The sequence below is a fragment of the Myxine glutinosa genome, chromosome 2, assembly GCF_964187855.1.
Source record: "Myxine glutinosa chromosome 2, kmMyxGlut1.1, whole genome shotgun sequence".
Taxonomy (NCBI): Eukaryota; Metazoa; Chordata; class Myxini; order Myxiniformes; family Myxinidae; genus Myxine; species Myxine glutinosa.
In genome coordinates, this window is record NC_136262.1 from 173,673,711 (window position 1) to 173,692,379 (window position 18,669).

Here is an 18,669-nt window from a genome sequence, read left to right on the forward strand (position 1 = left end):
AAAAATATACAAAATATACAACATTTGAGAGCAGGGAGAAGTGTGGGAGGGAGAGGGCTTGGGGGCAGGAGGCGTGGGAGGGGGAGGGGGGGGGGAGAGGAATCAAACACATGGGGACCGAAATTAGCGGGGGTAGAAAAGATCAAGGTTTTGGATGGGGGAGGATAAGAGATGGTGGTGAACAGCTGTTTTAAAGACCTGGAGGGTGGAGTGGGATTGAAGAGAGTGAGGGAGTTTGTTCCAGAGGTGGGAGAAAAGAGGAATGAAGGAGTGAAGGTGAGCAGAAAGTCTTGATTTTGGCAGTTTAACCATAAGAGGGTTGCAGGCAGATCTTGTGCGACCTGTAGGAATATTTGGGGGACAGAGCCCAGAGAGGGCTGGGGGGGCAAGGCCAGAGAGGAGTCGTTAGAAGACGGAAAGACCACCAACTTGCCTGCGGTGAGTGAGTGAAAGGCCCTTGGAGTTAGCTTCATCGCGGGAGATTCCAATGATTCTGAACGCTTTGGTTTCAACAGCGTGAAGACGGGCCAGGTGTGAGGCAGGAGCACCAGACCAGAGGGGGGAGCAGTATTCCATAGAGCTGCGGATGAAAGCCTTGTATGTGGTGAGGAGCTCAGGTGTGCCAAGGAAGGACTTCACACGACGGAGGATGCCCAGTCGGCGACTGGCTTTGGAGGCCAGCTTTGAAATGTGGTTTTTCCAGGAAAGATCATGGCAAATAGTGAGACCCAAAAGCTTGAGTGACAGAACTTCTTGGAGAGGATTATTCAGAAAGTGGATTGGAGGGTTTTCCAGTCGGTCTTTTCGGAGAGACATCGTAAGAGTGTGAGATTTATCAGGATTGAAAGACATGTTCCATTTGTTTGCCCAGTCTGTGATTTTGTCCAGGTCTGCTGAGAGTGAGGAGGCTGCAGACTGCCGATCTGAGGGATGAGGAATGGAGCGACAGAGAGTAGAGTCGTCAGCAAAGAGATAGAGAGGATTTTCAAGAGAGTCAGAGAGATCATTGATGAAGACCAGAAAAAGCACAGGGCCCAGAACACTACCTTGGGGAACTCCAGCCTGAACAGGAAGAGGAGATGAGAGAAACCCATTCAGGGCCACACGTTGACGACGACCAGAGAGGAAGTCCGCCAGCCATGCGTGGAGATTTCCATGGATACCAAAGGAGGAGAGTTTGGTGAGCAGAGCAGGGTGCCAGACCGTATCGAAGGCACGTGAAATGTCAAGGGAGACAGCTCTAATTTCCTGTTTGGCGTTGAGGACCTCCATCCATTGTTGAGAAAGCAGAAGCTTTCTCTATTGATAGCTATCATTTGTATAGCAGAAGCTATCATTGTTGCAATGATAAGTGGAGAGAGAGCAGGGAGGGAGGCCTTGACAAAGCTGGAGGGGATGGGGTCAAGAGTGCAGGTGGCAGTTTTCATTCCTATGAGGAGTTCAGAGAGGTCAGTAGGGGAGATTGGGGAGAACCGAGACAGGGGATGGCAGGACAAGGGGGGGGCAGGTGGTTGGAGGGGGAGCGGGTGCGGCGGTGGTCAAGCTGTTGTAGATGTTGTCAATTTTGCGTTGGAAGAAAGAGAGGAAGGAGATGCAGTTGTCTACTGTGAATGACTGGGTGGTGGTGTTCAGGGGGCGGAGGAGTTTGTTTATTGTTGAGAAGAGTGCTTTTGGGTTTCTGGAGCCAGAGTGGATAATTTGAGAGTAGTAGGCGGAGCGGGCGCGGGAGAGGGCATCTTTGTAGTGTTGTAGGTGGTCCTTGTAGGCTTGGGAGTGAACTGTTAGACCCGTTTTATTGCGGAGTCTTTCAAGTTGGCGAGCACGAGTTTTCATCAGGCGGAGTTCAGGGGTAAACCAGGGAGCAGAGTGGGTGAAAGAAACCGTTTTGGTTTTTACAGGCACAAGCTGGTCAAGGCAGGAGGAGAGAGTGTGGTTGTAGTAGTCAGTGAGGTCGGAAGGGGTGTGGAGGTCAATGAAGGGAGAAGTGGACATTTTTTCAGAGAGGGTGGATGAGAATGAGGTAGGTGAAAGAGCGTTTAGCTTACGGAAGTTGATAGTGCGATAATGCCTTGGTGTTGGGGCGGGGATGTTGATGGTCAGAGTGATGGCTAAGTGGTCAGAGAGGGTGAGGTCGGAGCCAGAGAGATGGTGCAAATTTAATCCAGTGGAGCAGACAAGGTCCAAAATGTGACCACGGACATGGGTAGGAAAGTCGACATGTTGATTGAGGTTAAAGCAGGTGAGTAAATCAGTGAAGTCAGTGGTTATTGTGGAGTCAGTGGAGTCCATGTGGATATTGAAATCACCAAGGAGGAGGATTGAGGGGGAGAGGGAACAGAGCTGGGTCAGAAAGTAGGAGAAGTCAGACAGGAATGATGGGTGTGGTTTGGGAGGGCGGTAGACGACAGCCATGACTGACTGCGTGCGACCAGAGAGTTTAAAAGCCAGGTGTTCAAATGATGAGGATGAGGCGATGGGGATGAGGCTGGTCTTGATGTCTTGACCGTGGATAACGGCAATTCCACCACCTCGGCCCCCCGAGCGTGGTTTATTGACGTAGGAATATCCATTGGGTGTGGTGAGGTTGAGTGTGTAGTAGTCCAGAGGTTGTTGCCAGGTTTCGGTGAGACAGAGAAAGTCCAGTTTGTTATCCAGGATGTAGTCGTTGAGGATGAGGCATTTGTTGTTGAGGGACCGGGTGTTGGACAGGGTGAGCTTGATGTTGTTTTGAACAGCAGGGATGAATTCATGTGATTTAGCCAGGGTTCGTAGGCAGGAGGTGCGATTGTGTGCGTTGTTGTGACCAGGTGCGCTGGGACGATGAGTGGGAGTGCGCTGAGCCGACCAGAGGACGGGGATGGAGTGACCTGATTGCAAATATACAAACTTACGACCGGAGCCACGGTGAATGTACCTGGGTCGTCGGAGGAGTCCATTTGATTTGATGGCAGAGATGCATGAAGGGGTGGAGCGGGTATTGAGCAGAAGGAGCCTTGCGGCGGAGTACCGCAGAGCCATGTCAGGCAGGAGCGAAGAGACGAGACAACGCCAAGGTTGAGGAGGTGAAACAATGGTCCCAGCCCACGGGAGCGGGCCTGAGGAAACGAAGGAGCCAGGTAGGTGAAGCCAGGAGCAGAGCCGGGACTAAGCAGGGGGCAGGCAGGAGCAAAGAGACGATCACGAGGCCAAGGTTGATCACGGCAAAGCGGCAAATGCAGCGGCACTCGACCGCCGCCGCTACAAATCAAGATCACGGCGGGAAACCGCCACCAAACCGATGCAATGGTCACAACCCACGAGAGCGCGCCCGAGGAAACAGCGAGCAGGCGAAGGAGCCGGGCAGGCGAAGCAGGGAGCAGAGCTGGGGTTATGCAGAGGGCAGTCTCAATGGCCAAAAAATCCGCACGACCACCAAAAAAGCAAGCAACTGACAGTGGCCCGGTCGAAGAAGCGGCGAGCATGTGACGCCTGCGTCCTCTTCAGACCGGACCGGAAGCGGAAGTTTGCGACAGGTACGGAATATAAAAATGTTTGCCAAGAACTTCAAAGAGAGAAAAGGAACTTTTATCAGCAATGTCGTCTATCCTGAAGTTCTTAAGCTGAAGAAGAGGTACAAAATCATTCAATTCTTTTCCCAAAAGAAAAGCGTACAGTTGATATCACGATTTGAAACACGATGGAATAATATACACAAAGAATTAAGTTAAGCACCCCTACACAAAGAATTAAGTTAAGCACCCCCTAATCCTGTCCTGAACCTGAACCCCCTCGAGCACGTTTGGGACATGTTGGGACGACAAATTGCGAAGATGGTCCCTCCAATAGCCAATCTGGATGAATTGGAACGTGCATTACATCGGGAATGGAACAACCTGCCACAGCAACGCATACGACGGCTTACAGGGTCTATGAGACGTAGGGTTGAGTCAGTGATCCGATCACGTGGGTCCTACACACGTTATTGACGCAAAGATCGCTAGAGGTCTTCTCAGAACAATGACTGTACGTTAGAAAACATAAACGTCATCCACACTGTCCGTGATGGACCTATAGCTCCATACTTAAATTGAGGTGAAAATATGCCTAAAATTCCCAAAAAATTTCACCTTAAATTATTCAGAATAAAATATTGAAAACGGCATGATTGTTATGTTTTTATGTGACCATAATATCACTTCTCCAGAAAATATAGCAATATCATGGGTATATTACACTGTTTTGACGACAACAAACTTGTAATGTGCGAGGTTGTAAAAAAACGGGGGGGGTGCTTAACTTAATTCTTTGTGTATATTTACCGATATGAACAGTGATGTGGCTTTTATTGAAATTCTAAAGATACTGTTTTGATTTTGATGATTTACGTGTGATATGATTTGACGGATGTTTATATGAATCGTTTACAAAAAAAAAATTCTGCCTTCAATTTCTGATATTTTGCCTTTTCATTTCGGCTTCCCAATTGAAGCCCCGCCCATAGGGCGGTACTGTTGCTAGTTACATTAATTCTTAGTGGCAAGTTTCCTGTTTGGAATGATTTTGAATTTTGTTTGAATGCCAGACAGGCAGAGTCGGAAAAAGTTGCACCCGTGTCCGAAGGAAGCGGTTCAGTTTGACACTTTTAATATGAAATAGGCAAAGTCTAGAAATGAACAAACCCTTTAGAATTACCCTTTGGAATCACCCTTTGGAATCACCCTTTGGAATCACCCTTTGGAATCACCCTTTGGAATCACCCTTTGGAATCACCCTTTGGAATCACCCTTTGGAATCACCCTTTGGAATCACCCTTTGGAATCACCCTTTGGAATCACCCTTTGGAATCACCCTTTGGAATCACCCTTTGGAATCACCCTTTGGAATCACCCTTTGGAATCACCCTTTAGAAATACCCCTTAGAATTACCCTTTAAAATAAAAACAGTGGGTTAGAAAGGTTCCTCTTCATTTTTTGTGGATAGACATAGCCAAATATTGAAGCGGTGTCACTTCTCAAAAATCGCACTGGTGTCCGAAGGAGATGCTTCAATTTGGCGTTTTTAATATGAAATAGGCAAAGTCTAGCAACGAATAAAACGCATTATAATTACCCTTTGGGACCCTTTAGATTTAAGCATGGTGGGTTTGAAAGGCCCTTCTTTTTTTGATGGCAGATGGACCAAGGCAAATATTGAAGCGGCTTCATCGTTTAAGAATTTTTTTCACTCTGTGTATGCACAGGAGAAGTACATGGAGAAGAGGAAGAAGTTGTTTCTTGGGTTTGTTGATCTGGAGAAAGCATTCGATAGGGTTCCACACAAAGTATTGACATGGGCATTGAGGAAGTTAGGAGTGGAGGAATGGTTGATCAGAGTAGTGATGGCAATGTACAAAAGAGCGCGCACAGCTGAACGGACGAAGGACTGGAACAGTGGTGAGTTTGAGGTGAAGGTGGGAGTGCATCAGGGGTCGGTACTAAGTCCACTACTATTTGTAGCTGTGATGGAGGTGCTGGCTCAGAACGTAAAGGATGGTTTACGATGGGAGTTGTTGTATGCAGATGATCTGGTGTTGATTGTGGAAAGTATGGATGGACTGAAGGAAAAGATGAACAAGTGGAAGGAATGTATGGAGACAAAAGGTCTGAAGGTGAATATCGGAAAGACGAAGGTGATGGCAAGTGGTAAAGCATGTGGTGAGTTGGAAAGAACTGGGAAGTGGCCCTGTGCTGTGTGTAGGAAGGGTGTCTGAGTGAACTCCATTCAATGTACAATGTGCGCTGAGTGGGTTCATAAAAAATGTAGTGGTCTGAGAGGGTCATTAACCAGTGTGGCAGCTACATTCAAATGTAAGGTGTGCACAGAGGGAGCTGCAGATGCAGGAAATGTTGAGTTGGATCTTGGAGACTGCATGAAGCTGGAAGGTGTGAAAACATTTTGCTACCTCGGAGACGTGCTGAATGGAGAAGGTGGATCAGACTCGGCAACGGTTGCTGGAGTGAGATGTGTATGGAAGAAGTTTCGGGAACTGAGTGGCGTGCTGATGATGAGGGGAGTGTCGTTGAAGCTGAAGGGAAAGGTGTATGCTGCATGTGTGAGAAGTGTTATGATTTATGGGAGCGGGACATGGGTAATGAACGTAGAGCAGCAACGAAGGTTGGAAAGGGTGGAAATGCGAAAGGTTCGACGGATGTGCGGAGTATCGTTGAGAGAGAGGAAGACAAATGATGAATTGCGAAAGATGATGGGAATAGAGCCTGTGATTGATGCTGTGAAGAGGAACAGGTTGAGATGGTTTGGTCATGTGTTGAGGAAGGATGAAAGTGACTGGTTGAGAAGAGTGATGGAAATGAATGTAGAAGGAAGTAGAGGACGGGGAAGACCGAGAAAGACTTGGCTAAAAATGGTGGAAGAAGAAATGCGGGCAAGGGGGTTAATGAGGAGAGATGCAGAAAATAGGGCAAAATGGAGAAGATTGTCATGGGGACCGCAAGGCTAACCCCCGCTCTTGTAGGGAAAATGGCCTTTAAAATGCATGTTGTTGTGTATGCACGATCAGGACAAATTCGGAGTCAAAGTGCTGCTAAACTACAGGTTAATTTTCCGATTTGTATTCAAAATATAACATTAAATTGAAACCAAGTTATTCCTCAATCATAAACTGACGTTTGTGGATGGTTTTCGCTTCAAATGTGTGGAGTAATGATAATCACGAGTGAGTATCCAAATTACATTAAGCAATCGGTTCTCTGTTTGTTCCTCTTTCTACCAATATCAGTTTATGATCGAGGAACAACTTGATTTAAATTGAATGTTATGTTTTGAACACAAATTGGAACATGAATCAGAAAACAAACATGTAGTTTCTTAGTACTTTGGCTCTGAATTTGTCCCGATCATACATGCACAGAGAGGAGTGAGATTATTTTGCCCTGTCTGTCTGGCAGTCAAACAAAATTCAAAATCATTCCAAACAGGAAACCTACTGTTTTGAATGATGGTATAAAGGACACAAACAGCCCCTAATAATTAATGTAACGTGTTAAACAAGATGGTGTAAAAGTATGGCAGAGTGGCCAGACAGAAGCCTCTCCTCAGTGAAAGACATGAAAGCCGGCTTGGAGTTTGCAAAAAAAGCACCGAAAGGACTCTCAGACTGAGAGAAACAAGATTCTGTGGGCTTTCATGTGTCTTTCACTGAGGAGAGGCTTCTGTCTGGCCACTCTGCCATAAAGCCCAGATCGGTGGAGTGTTGCAGTGATGGCTGTCCTTCTGGAAGTTTCTCCCATCTCCACACAGGATCTCGAGCTCAGCCGGAGTGACCATCGGGTTCTTGGTCACCTCTTACCAAGGCCCTTCTCCCCCAATTGCTCAGTTTGGTCAGGTGGCCAGCTCTAGGAAGCGTCCTGGTTGTTCCAAACTTCTTCCATTTAAGAATTATAGAGGCCACTGTGCTCTTGGGAACCTTCAATGCAGCAGAAATTTTTTTGTGGGCTTCCCCAGATCTGTGCCTCGACACAATCCTGTCTCTGAGCTCTGCAGGCAGTTCCTTCGACCTCATGGCTTGGTTTTTGCTCTGATATGCATTGTCAGTTGTGAGACCTTACAGTCACATGAAAAAGTAAGTACACCCCATGTAAAGTTTTGACTTTTTCAACATATTTCAACATACAGCTATTTGATCTTCATTTCAACAATATTGATAGATAAAGGTGATATAATATAACAAATATCATGAAACATTTACATTTTGTAGTCCATTGTATAATTTAAAAAAACATAAATGCAAATTTCGAATGTGGAAAAGGTAAGTACACCCCTAGATTTATCACTACTTCAAATACCTAAAATTAGAATCAGGTGCACCAGCTCAGGTGCAAATGATTAGAACATTGTTAGAGAGGATCTTGGAGGAACCTGTCTTATTTAAACCTCAGACATTTCGTTTGGTTTGCTCTTTGTTGTTGAAGTGTGCGGCATCACCATGTCTAGATCAAAAGAGTTCTCTGAGGCCTTCAGAAAGAAGGTTATAGATGCCTACGAGTCTGGGAAGGGATTTAAAAAGATCTCCAAACAATTTGAAATCAATCATTCGACTGTCCGGAAGATCATCTACAAGTGGAGAAGATTCCAAACAACTGCCAACTTGTTCAGGCCAGGCTGCCCCAGCAAGTTCAGCCCGAAAGCAGACCGCAAGATGCTGAAAGAAGTCTCTAAGAACCCCAGAATGTCATCACGGGACCTACAGGTAGCTCTTGCCACTGTTGATGTCAAAGTGCTCGAGTCCACCATTAGAAAGAGGCTGCACAAATTTGATCTACATGGGAGGTGTGCCAGGAGGAAACCTTTGCTGTCCAGAAAGAATATCAGGGCAAGACTAAAGTTTGCCAATGAACACCAAGGCAAAGACCAGCACTTCTGGAACAATGTGCTTTGGACAGATGAGTCAAAGGTAGAGCTATTTGGCCACAGTACCAGAAGACATGTTTCGCAAAAACCAAAGACAGCATTTGACCACAAGAACCTGATACCAACTGTAAAGCATGGTGGTGGAAATATTATGGTTTGGGGCAGCTTTGCTGCACCAGCGCCTGGGCAGCTCACCATCATATAATCCACCATGAATTCTTCATTGTATCAGAGGGTGCTTGAGGATAATGTGAGGCCGTCTGTCAGAAAGTTGAAGCTCACCCGAATGTGGACCTTGCAACATGACAATGACCCTAAACATACCAGTAAATCCACCAAGGAATGGCTGAAAAGAAAGAAATGGAGGGTTCTGGAATGGCCAAGTCAAAGCCCGGATCTAAATCCCATCGAGATGTTGTGGGGGGATTTGAAACGAGCTGTGCATGCAAGAAACCCCTCAAACATCGCACAGCTGAAAGATTTCTGCATGGAGGAGTTGGCAAAAAATTCTCCCAGTCGATGTCAGAGACTGGTAGACAATTATTAGAAATGCCTACTTGAGGTTGTTTCTGCCAAAGGGGGCAATACCACCTATTAGAGCCAAGGGTGTACTTACTTTTTCCACATGTGAAATTTGCATTTATGTTTATTTAAATTATACAATGGCCTACAAAATGTAAATGTTTCATGATATTTGTTATATTATATCACCTTTATTTATCAATATTGTTGAAATGAAGATCAAATAGCTCTATGTTGAAATATGTTGAAAAATTCAAAACTTTACATGGGGTGTACTTACTTTTTTCACGTGACTGTATATAGACAGGTGTGTGCCTTTCCAAATCATGTCCAATCAATTGAATTTACCACCGGTGGACTCCAATCAAGGTGTAGAAACGTCTCAAAGATGATCAAGAGAAATGGGAGGCACTTGAGCTAAATTTCAAGTGTCATCGCAAAGGGTATGAATACTTATGTCAGTGATATTTCAGTTTTTTCTTTTTAATAAATTTGCAAAACTTTCTAAAATCCTGTTTTCTCTTTGTCATTATGGGGTATTGAGTGTAGATTGATGAGGGAAAAAATGAATTGAAATGATTTCAGCATCAGGCTGCATCATAACAAAATGTGAAAAAAGTGAAGGGGTCTGAATACTTTCTGAATGCACTGCATGTCTTGACAGTTTTGCTCTGTTAGTCTTTGTGCGCTAGCCTTCATTTTAGTTCACAACCATACTGGCTTGTTCTTTATCCCATTACTCATCCTCGTATATCTATTTTATCTGATGTACACTCAATGAACAGGCCTTGGTGTAGTTGTTCCAGTGAATGACCTTCGTGGATCCGACTCATCAGCATATGCCAAGGGTGAAAAGATTTTGCGCTGTAAACTGGCTGCCCTGTACCGTGTCATGGACCTTTTTGGTTGGTCTGAGCTGATTTACAACCATATCTCGGTGAGGCGCTGTTTTGTTGATCCCATTGTGCCAAGACCTGAACTGATATATTTGTCTTGTATCATAACATGTTTACTGTATCTTTCTTGCTCTAAATTCCAGCAACAGTGGTTAGGTTTGATTAGCAAGATCCTGATGGATTGAATTACTCATGCCAGCTTTAAAAATATTTGGAATGGTTCAATTGCAATTTCATGGTAAACCTCCCAACTTTCACTTTGAAGCTATCTCAAACCGTTCCTGACATTCCTGACTTTATTTGCATGCTTTATTTTGTTCATATAATGCCCATTCTTTCATATATATATAGTAATGCCATATATATTGGCATTTAATATGGAATCTTTTTTTTGTGGGGGTGAACTTACTTTTCAAGATGTCTTAGAACCAAAAGTTCATTGGAATTATGTTGAAATTATTCTAGATTTTGTTAATGTGACCTTTAAAAGAAACAAAAACCACATTTGACATTTCGAAACAAATAAATTGATCCTTGAAAGTGATGTAAACTGATATCGAACTCAATTCATGGACAGTACTGTGTTAAACTTCTGTACGTTTTCCAGAAGTATCTCTTTATTTTGCACATGAGCCAATTTTTTTTTAACAAAAACAAAAGTTAAATCACGACTGGGATTACGGACAGTAAAATTACAGTTCAGTACTTCGTGTAACCCCCAGGAGCATTCAGGAGAGCACATACACATTGAGGCATGCTGTTCACGAGATTTGCCAAGGTTTGGACAGGAATTGCTTGCCATGCAGTGACAATAGCCTGCTGCAATTCACTCACAGAGGTCGGCTGCTGGTCCAAGTGGTCGATTTGACGCGTTAATTCTGCCCACAAGTTCTCTATCGGATTCATATCCGGGGACATGGTAGGCCACTCCATATGCTCTACACCATGGTCAGCAAGAAAGTGTTGGATCATGCGAGCACGATGAGGCCGTGCATTGTCATCTTGGAAGACAAGGTTTCCTTGAAAGGCTGCACGAGCAAATGGAAGCAATGTTTCTTCCAGAATGGACCTGTACTTGAACTGGTTGAGGTTTCCATTCAGAACAACCAGGTCAGTTTTGTCCCATGCATGAAAAGCAGCCCAAACGGTCACCCCACCACCTCCAGCTTGGACTCTTGGCACTATACAATCTTTGTTGTAGGCTTCATGCACTTGTCTGCGCACTCGGACGCGGCCATCTTGACGATAGACCAGAAATCTAGACTCGTCACGGAAGATCACGTGATTCCAGTGTCCTGGCTGCCATTGACGGTGCTCTCTGGCCCACTGCAATCGGTGCCGGCGGTGTTGTCTGGTCAGGCGTGGCTTTCTCCGGGGACGCCTGGCACGATAGCCTGCTTGAGCCAGTCGTTGATTGACTAGCCTTCTGGATACAGGCACATTTATCAGTTGCTGCCACTCAGCCCGAAGCCGATTAGCTGAATTGGTACGGCCATTGCGGACTAACCGGTGCAGCTGGTGATCATCCCTCCTTGTGGTTCTGCGGGGATGTCCTGGCCTCGGTATTGGAGTAGTGACACCCCTCTGAGCATTTCGTTTCAGGATATTTGACACCTGACCTTGAGTGATGCCATACTGCCGAGCAATAGCATGGTCTTTCATGCCGTAATTTCGTAAAGCCACCACTCCATGACAAACAGCATTGTCGAGTTGACGGACCATCTCCAGAGGAAGCGGCAATAACTTTTGGAGAAGTGCAGCAGTTGGTTTCCACTAATACAGAACGCAACAACCCTTGTATACCCGACTGTGAAGCCAATCGTCAAATGCACCTGTCCGGACATTTTGCCACGCCACCTGTGATATAATCCTGTTGTTGACTTCTTGCTGCGACAGACAATCAGTGACATGGTTCTTTTAACAAATAAATCACCAAAGTGTAAAAGAAACTCACCAGATTGATATACTGAGTTAAGAAAGTAAGCCCAAGTCAAGAAAAAAAAAATATTCCATATTAAATGCCAAGTCTGTGTATATATATATATATATATATATATATATATATATATATATATATATATATACAGTATATATATATATATATGTATGTATATATGTATATATACTGTATGTATATATATATATATATATATATATATATATATATATATATATATATATATATATATATATATATATATATATATATATATATATATGTATGTGTGTTTGTATATAATGGTCTTGGCTCGTGGAAGAGCTAGGACACAAAAAAACAAAGGGAGCAAAAGGAGAAAGGGGAAACACCAATAGTAGCACAAATAGTCCATGGGCTGAGTAGGGTTTACATGCACCCCCCCACAACTTAACTTCCCGGGTATGTCCATGTACCCCCCACCCTAGGGGTTAGGAAAAACCATGTTAACAGAAAACAAACTCATTCCCTCATAGTTTGACCTCTGGTGATCTCATTAGTGACCTCATTTGCATATAACACATATCATTGTAAAGAGTGTCCCAGGACAAACATTTTGAGGGGTCATATGCAACCATAGGATGACTAGGTAAAAAGTTATGGCCATTTGAATTTCGCCTACCCCTAATTTTTGGAAATCACTGACACAGGGGGGGGTAACATCAAAATATGCGTGGGAGATACCTTGGGAATGAGTTTTTTTTTCTGTTAACATGGTTTTTCCTAACCCCTAGGGTGGGGGGTACATGGACATACCCGGGAAGTTAAGTTGTGGGGGGGGGGGGGGGGGGGGGGGGGGTGCATTTAAACCCTACTCAGCCCACGGACTAAAAGGGAGAAGGCGGGTGGCGATGGACAAACAATTGTTGCAGTTAACGATGATGGTTAGGGGAGAACGCAAGGGGCGTGTATGGATACATAAGCATAATTATACATAAGATACATAATTATATGGATACATAAGCAAAATTTTGGGAGGGGTGGGGTGATTTAACCTGTCGCAAAAGGATCATGGCTTTGGATAGAGGATGGGGATGGGGACATGAGATGGTGGTGAACAGCTGTCTTGAAGACAGGGAGGGAAGAATGAGATGAGAGTGTGGAAAGCGGTTACACAGGCAGAGAAAAAGAGGAATACATGAGTGGAGGTGAGCAATGGTTCTGGATTTAGGCAGTTTCACTTGGGAGGGGGTTGCTTGTGGATCACATGAATCCTGCAGATACCTGGGGGACAAAGCATGACAGGAAAGGGGTGCACGACCAGAAATGAGTCTGAAGAAGACAAGTACACCCCATGAAATGTTTTTTAAAATCTTTTTAACATATGTGGACATATCAATATTTTATCTTCATAAACAGTATCTATAGATAAAGGTGATCTAATTGAACAAAAACCAATGAAATATTGACTTTGCAATAATTTATTCAACAAAAAAATTAACAGAGATGCCATTTCCTTCTGTGGAAAAAGTAAGTACACCCTTGGCTCTAATAGGTGGTATTGCCCCCTTTGGCAGAAACGACCTAAAGTAGGCGTTTCTTATAACTGTCTACCAGTCTCTGACATCGACTGGGAGAAATTTTTGCCCACTCCTCCATGCAGAATTCTTTCAGCTGTGCGATGTTTGAGGGGTTTCTTGCATGCACAGCTCGTTTCAAATCCCCCCACAACATCTCGATGGGATTTAGATCCGGGCTTTGACTTGGCCATTCCAGAACCCTCCATTTCTTTCTTTTCAGCCATTTAGTACATGGGCTTATGTATATTTGTGGACCGTTTTGCTAGATTCTTGGCAACAAGGCTTAAATCACTCTAAATAGCATATCAAAAAAAAAAATTGCTGTTGCCAAATTTTCACGACATCTTCATGGCGGCCATCTTGGATTTCAAGATGGCCACCATTTCGGACCTATTTTGCCTTATATCTCACTTAGGAAGGAATTCTTAATGCAGAGAAATTCGGACAGGAGGCTTACAGTGCATTTGTAGAAAAGAGAATAAAGGGAAACCAAAACCTGTGGTCGACAATGACCAAATTGAAATTGCCATCTTGGAATTCGGTTGGCAAAGACATGTTGGTGAAAACTGGTAGTGAGGTAGTGGCACTGAAAGTGATGACATCCCTGTTTGCTCGACTACTAGTCATTGCAAGGTCATCGAGGGAAGCAGTGGATCTAGAGGAAGTGGTAGGGGCACATGAACTGTCCAATACCAATGGAACTCTTCTCCAGCCAAATGGAATGGTCCACCCCACCACCGACAAGAGCAAGATCATATCACTCCTGGAGGGTCTTGTGAAATCCAGTGATGACACAAACTCAAGTGACCATGCTGAAGAACTTGCAGAACACCCTGAGAATGTGCAAGAAAGACCCAGGACATGCTTAATTGTTGATAGAATGGCGCTATTGCAAGAATTAATGAGTGTCAAGAAATTTCAGAACTGCAAGGAGCTAGGCACAGCGTATGTACAGCTAGCCGAATGCAGAGGACGTGCTTTTGAGCAGCTTCGGGTTGTGTTTGACAATTACACAATTGATGCATCATTGAAGGAAGGAACAAGGGAACGTCGTAGAGGCAAGACCAAGGCAGTGAAAAACTATATTGTTGATGAGCAAACCAAAATCAAGGACACCAAGTCATTCCTTGCTAGTAATGTCACAAAGGATTCAGTGACACTCTTCCTGGCAAATAGATTGATCAACAGTAGATCCTCCATGCAGATTGTAACGGTGACAAGGAGAAGTGTCCAGAGCAATTTTGAATGTGAAATTGCTAAAGAGGTCAGTAGCCAGGAGGAAGCTGACACACTCATGATTTTGCATGCAGTGCAACTTGTGAAAACAGGATTCATTGTGAGTATCTATTCCCCAGACACAGATGTGTTGTTACTTGCTGTACGTCGAAGTGATGACCTAGGAAGTGATGCTGCAGTTATCATGGGCACTGGAAAAAACCGTCGGAAAATCTTACTAAGGCCAATCTATGAACAGCTTGGTGCTCAGAGGGCAAAAGCACTTGTTAATTGGCATGCTCTCACCGGCTGTGACACCACTGGCCACATTCAGGGCAAGAGTAAAACAACTTGCTTAAAGGCATTCACTGAAAGTAGTCAAACAGTAGTGTCAGCAATTGCTCAGCTTGGAGAGGGTGATAAACCATCTGATGCTGTCCTAGAAGGATGTGAAGAGTATTTCTGTCGCCTCTTCTGTCCGAAAGGTGTCACAATAAGAAGTGCTGCTGAACTACGATGGCACCTATTCCGCCAGCTGAAGGCTGATCAGGGAGTCGAGAAACTAACACCAACTGCTGGTGCCTGGAAAGAGCACGTCCAGCATGCTCATTTGCAAGCACACACGTGGGCACAAGATCTAACTCTAAATCCAACTGTGATCGACCCAAACACCTTGGGATGGGAAACTGTTGGAGGCAAATTGAGACCAGTCCTGACGCAGGTTGCAATTGCTCCAGCCTCAATTCTCCAACTTGTTCGCTGTGGCTGTGGACGAGCTGCAAAGAGTCCTAGCAAATTGTGTTCACGCAGGTGTTCATGCAAAGCTAGGAATGTAGTCTGTACCGAATTGTGTAACTGTGATGCTGATTTGGAGAAATGCTGCAACACTGATGCCCAGCCTATTGGGAATGACATTGTGTTTGATCAGTAGCGAGCCCGTCGTTTGGATTTTTGATAGGAGTTGTTTGATGAAACAAACTGATTAACAAACTGTAGCATTGCTTTCAGAAAAGGCTTAAGTCTATGATGGTTGCTAGCCACCACAACTAGTCTTCATCAATTGTCTCAGACTAAGACACTAGGCTATGTTTGCTCATACTTTGATTAAAAATGGCGGCCATCTTGAAATTATAAAGATGTTGGCCATCCAGCTGAAATTTGATTATCACCATTGTCTTCCTTGACCCCGAAAATGTGGGTAAGGACACTATTCTTGTGCTGATACCTTGATTAATAAGTGAGATATAAGGCAAAATAGGTCTGAAATGGTGGCCATCTTGAAATCCAATATGGCCGCCATGAAGATGTCGTGAAAATTTGGCAACAGAAATTTTTTTATTTTATATGCTATTTAGAGTGATTTAAGCCTAGTTGCCAAGAATCTAGCAAAACGGTCCACAAACTTTGGTTTCCCAACATAAGCCCATGTACTAATTCCTTAGTGGATTTACCAGTATGTTTAGGGTCATTGTCATGTTGCAAGGTCCACCTTCGCTTGAGCTTCAACTCTCCGACAGATGGCCTCACATTATCCTCAAGCCCCCTCTGGTACAATGAAGAATTCATAGTGGATTCTATGATGGTGAGCTGCCCAGGCCCTGATGCAGCAAAGCTGCTCCAAATCATAATATTTCCACCACCATGCTTTACAGTTGGTATCAGGTTCTTGTGGTCAAATGCTGTCTTTGTTTTTCGCCAAACATGTCTTCTGGTACTGTGGCCAAATAGCTCTACCTTTGACTCATCTGTCCAGAGCACATTGTTCCAGAAGTGCTGGTCTTTGCCAATGTGTTTCTTTGGCAAACTTTAGTCTTGCCCTGATGTTCTTTCTGGACAGCAAAGGTTTCCTCCTGGCACATCTCCCATGTAGATCAAATTTGTGCAGCCTCTTTCTAATGGTAGACTCGTGCACTTTGACATCAACAGTGGCAAGAGCTACCTGCAGATCCCGTTATGACATTCTGGGGTTCTTAGAGACTTCTTTCAGCATCTTGCGGTCTGCTCTCGGGCTGAACTTGCTGGGGCGGCCTGGCCTGAACAAGTTGGCAGTTGTTTGGAATTCATCTCCACTTGTAGATGATCTTCTTGACAGTCGAATGATTGCTTTCAAATTGTTTGGAGATCTTTTTAAATCCCTTCCCAGACTCGTAGGCATATATAACCTTCTTTCTGAAGGCCTCGGAGAGCTCTTTTGATCTCGGCATGGTAAGGCCGCACACTTCAACAACAAAGAGCAAACCAAACTAAATGTCTGAGGTTTAAATAAGACAGGTTCCTCCAAGATCCTCTCTAACGATGTTCTGATCATTTACACCTGAGCTGGTGCACCTGATTCTAATTTTAGGTATTTGAAGTAGTGATAAATGTAGGGGTGTACTTACTTTTTGCACATGTGAAATTTGCATTTATGTTTATTTAAATTATACAATGGACTACAAAATGTAAATGTTTCATGATATTTGTTATATTACATCACCTTTATCTATCAATATTGTCGAAATGAAGATCAAATAGCTATATGTTGAAAAAGTCAAAACTTTAAATGGGGTGTGCTTACTTTTTCACGTGACTGTATATATATATATATATTAGATATCCGAATGGTGATTGAAGCTATTTTCTACATGTGTTACTTGGATTTCTATTTGTGGTATCGTTCCTTTGTACTCTGCTATTCCATGCTATGTTATTTTGCTTTTCTACCATGCAGGTACAAGTGAGTAAAGAACAAGAACATTTTTTGCTCATTCCTCATGGCCTTCTCTTCAGTGAAGTCACTGCATCAAGCTTGGTATGCAACACATCTTTCTGTACTGTGCTTTTTTTTTGACCTCCGCCCACTAAAGGTGGACAGAGGTTATGTTTTCATTCCTGTCTATTTGTTTATTTATGTGTTTGTTTGTGTACAGGACACAGTACATGACCAAAAGTATGCGGACACTCCTAAGTCGTGTATTTGGCTGTTTCAGCCACACCCATTGCTGACAGATATATATATATAATTAAGCACACAGCCATGCAATCTCCACAGACAAACATTGGCAATAGAAAGGGCCGCACTGAAGAGCTCAGTGACTTTCAAAAAAAATAAAAAATGAATGATCGTTCAAAGTGGCACCGTTATAGGATGCCACCTTTCCAAACAAGTCAGTTCGTCAAATTTCTGCCCGGCTATAGCTGCTCCGGTCAACTGTAAGTGCTGTTATTGTTAAGTGGAAACATCTTGGAGCAAGAACAGCTCAGCCGCGAAGTGGTAGGCAACACAAGCTCGCAGAACGGGACCGCCGAGTAATGAAGCACGTAGCGGGTAAAAATCATCTGTCCTTGGTTGCAACACTCACTACCGAGTTCCAAACTGCCTCTGCAAGCAACGTTAGCACAACAACTGTTTGTTGGGAGCTTCATGAAATTGGTTTCCATGGCCGAGCAGCCGCACATAAGCCTAAGATCACAATGCGCAATGCCAAGTGTCGGTTGGAGTGGTGTAAAGCTCGCCGCCATTGGACTCTGAAGCAGTGGAAACGCGTTATCGAGTGATGAATCACGTTTCACCATCTGGCAGTCCGACGGACGAATCTGGGTTTGGCGGATGCCAGGAGAACGCTACCTGCCCAAATGCATAGTGCCAACTGTAAAGTTTGGTGGAGGAGGAATAATGGTCTGGGGCTGTTTTTCATGGTTCGGACTGGGCCTCTTGGTTCCAGTGAAGGGAAATCTTAACGCTACAGCATACAATGACATTCTAGATAATTGTGTGCTTCCAACTTTGTGGCAACAGTTTGGGGAAGGCCTTTTCCTGTTTCAGCATGGCAATGCCACCGTGCATGCACAAAGTGAGGTCCATACAGAAATGGTTTGTCGAGATCGGTGTGGAAGAACTTGACTGGCATGCACAGAGCCCTGACTTCAACCCCATCAAACACCTTCGGGATGAATTGGAACGCCGACTGCGAGCCAGGCCTAATCGCCCAACATCAGTGCCCGACCTCACTAATGCTCTTGTGCCTGAATGGAAGCAAATCCACGCAGCAATGTTCCAACATCTAGTCGAAAGCCTTCCCACAAGAGTGGAGGCTGTTATAGCAGCAAAGGGGGGACCAACTCCATATTGATGCCCATGATTTTGGAATGAGATGTTCGTTGAGCACATACAGG

At 44.3% G+C, this 18,669-nt stretch overlaps 1 protein-coding gene across 12 annotated transcripts in view; it reads left to right on the forward strand.

Moving 5' to 3' along the window:
- The window catches only part of ADD1 (adducin 1), a 195,658-nt gene that overhangs the window by 74,646 nt on the left and 102,343 nt on the right, over positions 1–18,669 (forward strand). For all 12 annotated transcript variants that reach the window (XM_068106758.2, XM_068106756.2, XM_078771945.1 and 9 more), the window contains 2 exons: positions 9,694–9,845; positions 17,225–17,305. In XM_068106758.2, coding sequence (XP_067962859.2) covers positions 9,694–9,845; positions 17,225–17,305 — 233 coding nt within the window. The remainder of the gene's footprint in view (positions 1–9,693; positions 9,846–17,224; positions 17,306–18,669) is intronic.